Below are 6,983 nucleotides of genomic sequence, written 5' to 3'. Positions count from 1 at the left end.
TATATATATATATATATATATATATATATGTTTTTATAGCACTGTGTGTACTCTTCTCTCCGCTGCATGCTCAAGTAATAGAGCAATATCGCATCTTCCTAAAGACAATGAGTTCAATTTCATTTTTAAGAAAGAAAACTTTATTTGTGAATTATAAACAAAACACATTACCACTGTTTCCATTAAGGTAAAATAAAAGGCAGAATGGGAATGGAAGTAAATGAAATTCACAATTTCACTGTCACATTGATGAGCAGGTGTACAAAAATTTTTTCCCCCAATTAAAAAAAAAAAAAAAAAAAAAAAGGATTTAAAACAGATCTTAGCTGGTCCTTTTTCGGACTATGCATTGCCATCAAAGTTCACCATCATACACAGGGAAAAAAATGACAGCATGAAACTCACTAAATACAAGCATACACTACAGGTACATATATTTTTTTCCCCCATTTTTTTTTTTTGTGTAATTTTTTTTGTATATTTTTTTGCAAGAATGAAAGGGAAGTGATAGCTCATCATAGGCTCATACATATTTCACTTACAACATTACAGTGTTAGTTAGTGTTAGACCATCATGTCAAAGCTGGACAGTTTTTTTTTTTTTTTTTGTTTTCAAAAACACAAATAAAAATTTGGGGAAAATGCAATAAAAACATATATAATCACACTATAAGCATTACAAATATTGAAAGAGGTTTAGTGGAAGCCATAACACATCTGCAGAGTGTGACGATTGTAATACGTAGATGTGTGGCAGAGACAAGAGAAGTACATACAAATATTTCCTGTGTGAGTAATGACGAGGAAAAAGAAATAATGTCAAAAAAAATAAAATCACTGCTATCTATTTATATATATATTTCTCTATATAGTATGTGTTTCCGTAGAGCAGTACATGCAGCAGCCACTTAATGGAGTGACATCGCAAAACTTGGGGGGGGGGGGGGGTCATGAGTTACAGGCAGGGGAGGGGGACCAACAGAAGCATAGAAGCATGTTTCAGCCTCATACTCATTGCTTCATGAGAGGATTGGTGGGATTTAGCTGTTAACAGGGAAGCCCCGGATGCCATTTTCCCAAAATTTTAGCAGGCTCAATTACTAGTGTCGAGACAATCAATCAAACGCTACATTTACAGCATACATATAAGATAGTATGCGACTCCATGATCAGAAACAATCAATTTATTTGCAAACTTGAAGGGGGGAGGGCCAGCCCAAGGCACCCGCCTCCTCGCTTCCTTTCCGGTCCTTTGCCCCTGCGACTTATCTCCATCCCACCTCATCCCGTCTCACAACAGCAGCGACAAACAGGAAGTGAACAGCATAGTGTAGTATTCACATGATAAAAGCACTGAACCGTTTTGCACTTTGAGAGACAAGATTTCAAGGTGTACGCCAGCCGCCCCTCTTCCCCCTGATGGGCCACATCCACATTACTCCATGCTGTTGTCAGCACACCACAATGTTCAGAGCAGGCCATTTTCCCAGGATGGGTCCTGAGCAGGGTGTGAGGGGTCATGTCTGAGGGGGCGGACATGCAAGAATCGCAGGAGGATGGGAAGGTGGGTGAGTAGGTGTGGTCTCTACATAAAATGGCAAAAACATGTACTGTGAATCTCTTGAGAGAATTAAGGAAAGTAGGTTTACTTCATCTTGACGCGAAGAGGCAGTCAGTGGGGTTGGGGACATAGTTTGTGGTAGCATGGGGGGGAGCACAAGCAGGTGAGAAGTGGAAAAGGTATCAGGTAAGGACTGGTTGCTACCAAACATTCAAAGCAGAAAGCGTTCAGCTTTCGCTGCAGCATGGGGACATAAGAAGGGGTGTTAGCAAAATCTCAAGCTTCTATGAATAATATTCTGCTTGTTTGCTTCAGAGTCCACCGATTGATAGGTGGACTCTTCCCCTCGGTGATCTTCAGGAGAGTGTGACGTATCTTCCCCATCTCTCCAACTTGGCTGCGCTCGTTGCCTTGGGCTTCCAGCTGGAGCAGCAGCACTCATGGTCCATTAAAAGCAGTAAGCAAATTCAGAGTGATCGCAAGAGGATGCTCCTTCCATCCTGAGAGTTGATACCCCACAGGTGACTAAAAGCTTGCTGTGGCTACTTTTCAGCACATGATTTTTCTCGTCCGTGGTCTTTTTTTTGTTCAGCTTTTTCTCAAGCGCTGTCAGTGTCCACACGGCAAAGTGTGTGTTAGCATGTTTGTGTGAGCATGCATGCATGTGGATTCTTTGAGATCACAGGAAAACACTGTTGGTAGGAAGGAGACTGCAGCAGTTTTGTTGTGACTGTTAGCCTTTCTTTCGGTGACTCCCCTGTGCTATTTACAAGTTGTTTGTATATATGTTGCGTGTACGTGTTTTATATGTGTATGTCCAGCCCCAGATTCCACACATCTGACTTCTTTTCCTTGGCTGGCAGAGAGCTTGTACAAAGTATTTGTCCTCTCTCGCTTAGAATGATTCGTCATCGTTGAGAAAGGGGGTAAGACAGAGGTGCCAACATGCCCAATGGGTTAAAGGAGGGGAGGGAAAACAATTAGGATGAGGATAAAGACTGGTCCTGTGTTGTTTTTTTTTTTCGCACATGGTTGTTGACTCCGGGTTGTAGGCACATGGGGGCATGGATGAAAATCAATCTTTTATTTATCAAGGCAAGATCAATAATTTACCTCAGCAGGTGACTGAAGGTAAAGGCCAGGTTAAAAATAAACCCAGTGGACTTTGGTTGGTACCTCTGTTTTAACAACACCCTTTTTTTTTTCTTTGCCAATTTTCACTTCTCGCTTCTTTACTCGTCATCATCTTTCCCTTTATCCTTTTTGTCCTTCTTGTCCTTCTTCTTCTTTTTCTTCTTCTTGGCCTCCTCCTTCTTTCCGAAGGTGATAAAGTCGCTCTTATCGTCGTCTCCTCCCTGGTTCTGTCTGATGGAAATTATGGCGGGGGAGCCAGGGATGATGAACGCCTCTGGGGGAACCTCGCCGGCCTTCAGGTGCTGCGGGGGTGCACCGGGACCCCCGGGGCCATAGCGAAAGTGCCAGCTGTTGCTGTCAACTCCGGCACCCATTGGGGGCGACACCTCTCCCCCTTCAGCATCTGGAAAAAAAAAAAAAAAAAGCACAAATGTTACTTCTGGTGGTGCAAAGAGTTGAACCAAAATTCCAAATCAGGATGCGTCCGTTTTTATGTTGCACTCAGAACGAACGCAAGTTGAGCATTTCTGGCGGTAGATTTCCATATGCAGTCAATGATGTTTGCAAGGTCAGGTGAGAATGCGTGTCGGACAGCACGGACGAAGAGAAAAATGAGATTCTTTGCCAATTTTGCTGGTATTTGCAAATGTGAATTTGAAGCGGAATTGCGTCGCACAGAGACCATCGGCATCGAGAATGTACTTGCTTTGCTACGTCACACGCAGCAGCAGCACAGACGGCCGCGGATATACGGGGACAACTCAGCCAGCTTCCAATACTGAGCCAAAAAGGAGCAGGCTTGGAGAACGGGAAGCGAGGAAGTTTGCGTTCAGTATCTGGTGAGTGTATTGACTTGATTACTAACGCTGCTGAACTGTCAGCCAAGATAGCATTTAGCAGCCAAAGTAACACAACCACCAGTCACCAGATTGACTAACAATGTTCAAACTTTCTTTTTCTTCCTGTTGGAGGAGAAGAAGCAGCCTTTCCTCTTCTCCACCGAAGCAACCTCCTGCAGTTAACCCGGGTGATGCAATATTTCGTTGTTGGTCTGAACCCAGCATTACACTTGAGCTCAGCTGCGCTGTCCATGATTACAGATCCTTCTGTCTTCTGTGATAGAGTGCATGATGACTCAAATGTGTTTCTTTCTGATATCACATTTGTTCTCTCGCATAAATCAGGTCTTCTCACTGGGCAAAGGATTCTAAATCTAAATCCCGTTCATCACATGACATGTCCCACTGGGCATCCAATCCTAATCTGTAAAAGGCACGCAAAGCCACTCAAGTCGAAAAGACAACTGAGGACTCTGAAACACTTGTTTTGCAAGAAGATAAATGACTATTATTTACTTATCCTGAAAAGTAAGACAGACACTGACTGACACCAAATATCAAAATGGAAAAAAAAAGACACCAAACTGTACTCGCCCCTCAAGGTTATGCTTTGACTGGATTTAGATACCTGACGAACTGTGAGAATTTGTCGAAACATCATGATCATTTTCATCATTGCCTCAGGGAAGAAAATACTTCAATCAATCGGAGGTCGACCAGCGTCCCAGAACGGATTATGTTCTGTGCTGTGACATCAGACCTGCTTCATTCAAAACTAATCCTGACACAGCCTTTGCAGCTTTGATAACTGCTGCAGAGCAAAACTCTCTCTTTGCTCCCCTCCAATCCCTGCTAGCCATCCTTTCACACCATGCAGCTGCTCTGACCTTTCATGCAGTCTACTGTGAAAACACAGTCGTTGCTCCCTGGTATAGACAACAGTCTTAATCTATCTCATCAATGTTGATAGTCAGTGTCATTGGGTGGTGTTAACGCTTTTCTTCCGTCAGTGATGTGCACATTGCAGATGAGGGTACGCTCTTCTCTGCGCAAAATGTGATCACACTGACATCGCTGTCTGTAAATGCCCCTCATTCTTTGCATGAATATAGCAGAACTGTGCAGGAGAACATCTCTGCGACATCCACTGCCACCCAAGATTTTTAGAATCACTTCAATCAGCCAAGCTCTATTTGGCCAAGTCCGGTTAATAATTTCCCCATGTCGGACTGCCGGACAAAAAGCACAGCGCAGTGTTACATAAACTGAGGAGGAGGAAGGAGAGCAACAAAGACAACGCAGGATTTTGATACGCAGATATGAAACATGATGCATGAGAAAAGGAAAGGACCAGATCAGTTTTCATCAATCCATTCCTATTTTGCTGAACTGCAGTGGCTTGTGACTGCGTGACAGAATATAAATGAGTCACCACACCCTTTTTCAAAATGGTGCCTCTGCATAATGTTTATTTATAGATAATTTTATCTGTCTTGTTTTTGCATAAATTCCTTCATATAAATTCATCCTAAAAATAAGAACTGACCATAGATTTTGAACACGTGCATATGGTTAAGAGTGTGTACCTCTCTGGGTTTCACTTGTGGTAGGCATCTTGATTGAATTCTTTCACAGTTTATGTCTCCAATCAGAAATACAGCATATGGCCGGATACAACTTCATTCAGTTTTTTAACCTAATCTTCACCTTTTAATGTACTTTCTGCAATTGAAAACAGCCTTTAGGTTGTACAATTTGGAATTTCACACACATTGTCTGGAACAATAAGCTTCTAAAGATGCACAACACATTAACGTTTTAACCTTAGCGATACACGACGATACATGACGTCATTTTATTGCAACCCTGATTCCAAAAGAAGGAGCAAGTTGGGCAAGACTGTGGATTGTGCCTTTGTCATTATTATTTTGTTTTTACATATTAGTATTAATGGTGATTATTTTATTTTTACACATGTCAACATATTACATAAAACATTGCCTGTACAGTTAATAAAGGTTTGATGATGGCAACAATTTCCACACGTTTCAATGGGAGAACGCTTTCCAAATTTGAACACATTAGGGGTATGAACAGATTGTGTTAATTTATATATATATATTTTGGTCTGCGTGTGTGAAGGATGATCAAGAAAGAATTGAACATGCATCCAGTTTTGCAGAATATCTCCTCCCTAGTGAATGTAGGTCACTCTCCTGCTCTCTTCCTCTCTGCATTTCATACCTGCAGTTCTTTCCCTCGGCAACATACCCATTCTTCCTCTAAGAGCATTTCACCTCTCTTTGTCCTTCCGTCCTCTTTCAGTATCCTTCAGCCAACACCATATGTTCACACCTCCCTTCATCTGACAGCCCCCACTCCCTTCTCATCGATAATTGGGGCCCATGAATGGTTGCCATAGCAACAACATCCTCCAGTAAAACAGTGGGACATTGGTAGGAGTCATGGTGACAGTGGCTGATCGAGAATAATGCTGCAAGCTCTCACTAACACCCCCCACCCCTCCTCCGCTTTCTTTCACCGTCTGTCCTACACTCGCTCGGCAACAGTCGCCGCATTCAACTTCCTGTTTCCATCAGCCGTCTATTCGTCAATCTCACCTCAGGCCTCAAAGTGAACGCCAGTTCACCACATTTTGTTTTAATATATGTTCATTTTCTCGCTGCCTTGCTCCTCTATTCCTTGTTTCTCCTGCAGAGGGTTGCACACGTTTTGAATCCCTGTTGGCCCTTGTTATCAGAAAGAGATAGAGAGTCAGCATAACCCTGATTCTATTAATGTGGGTCTGTTAAGCTGGGCGTGGGCTGAGCTCCATCTGTCACAGTAGGCGCAGCACACGACGGAGGCAGCCCAAGCCCCCAGACGCATACAACATACCAGTACTATAAACACAAAACACACATGACAGGGTGGTATCATCAATGGACTAATGAACATCAACGAGTAAATCTTCATGTGATTAATCAGCAAGGAAGATTTAAGGGATTCTTGGTTTTCAAATATACAGATTCAAGTGTACCGCTAGTCTCCACCTGAGGGCTGCCGCTTGCCTGACAAACAAGACAACTTAGTTATAAATAGCTCTGCCTATGACTCATGCTGATGTGGCAGGCCACTTTAAATCAATATATCATTCTCTCTCCTACCTGCGATACATTCTAGACTATTCTTTCTGCATACCATATCACTTTATAGATCGATATTTTTGTCCTCAACAAGGCCATGCAAGGTCTGCTTTACAAATCTTCTGACATGCCGGGCCTGAACTTTTGTTCATCCAACTGTAAGCATATTTGACCTGAAGGTAAAGTGGCTTTCAGGTAAAATTGAAGTGACTAATCGGGTTAATGGTGATTTAAAAAAAAAAAAAAACCAAAAAAAAAAAAAAAAAAAAAAAAAAAAAAAAAAAAAAAAAAAAAAAAAAAAAT

The 6,983-nt window shown here is 42.2% G+C and overlaps 1 protein-coding gene across 4 annotated transcripts in view; it reads right to left on the bottom strand.

The window, feature by feature from the left end:
• Positions 1 to 638: 638 nt before the first annotated feature.
• Positions 639 to 6,983, bottom strand: part of LOC109518713 (protocadherin alpha-C2-like) — a 38,364-nt gene continuing 32,019 nt past the window's right edge. For all 4 annotated transcript variants that reach the window (XM_019874733.1, XM_019874734.1, XM_019874735.1 and 1 more), the window contains exon 4: positions 639 to 3,098. In XM_019874733.1, the coding sequence (XP_019730292.1) occupies positions 2,794 to 3,098 (305 nt within the window). In that variant the 3' untranslated portion in view covers positions 639 to 2,793. The remainder of the gene's footprint in view (positions 3,099 to 6,983) is intronic.

Source organism: Hippocampus comes, unplaced genomic scaffold, assembly GCF_001891065.2.
Source record: "Hippocampus comes isolate QL1 unplaced genomic scaffold, H_comes_QL1_v1.1 scaffold118, whole genome shotgun sequence".
Taxonomy (NCBI): Eukaryota; Metazoa; Chordata; class Actinopteri; order Syngnathiformes; family Syngnathidae; genus Hippocampus; species Hippocampus comes.
The sequence above is the reverse complement of the archived record's forward strand: the minus strand, read 5'-3'. Positions and strand labels throughout refer to the sequence as shown.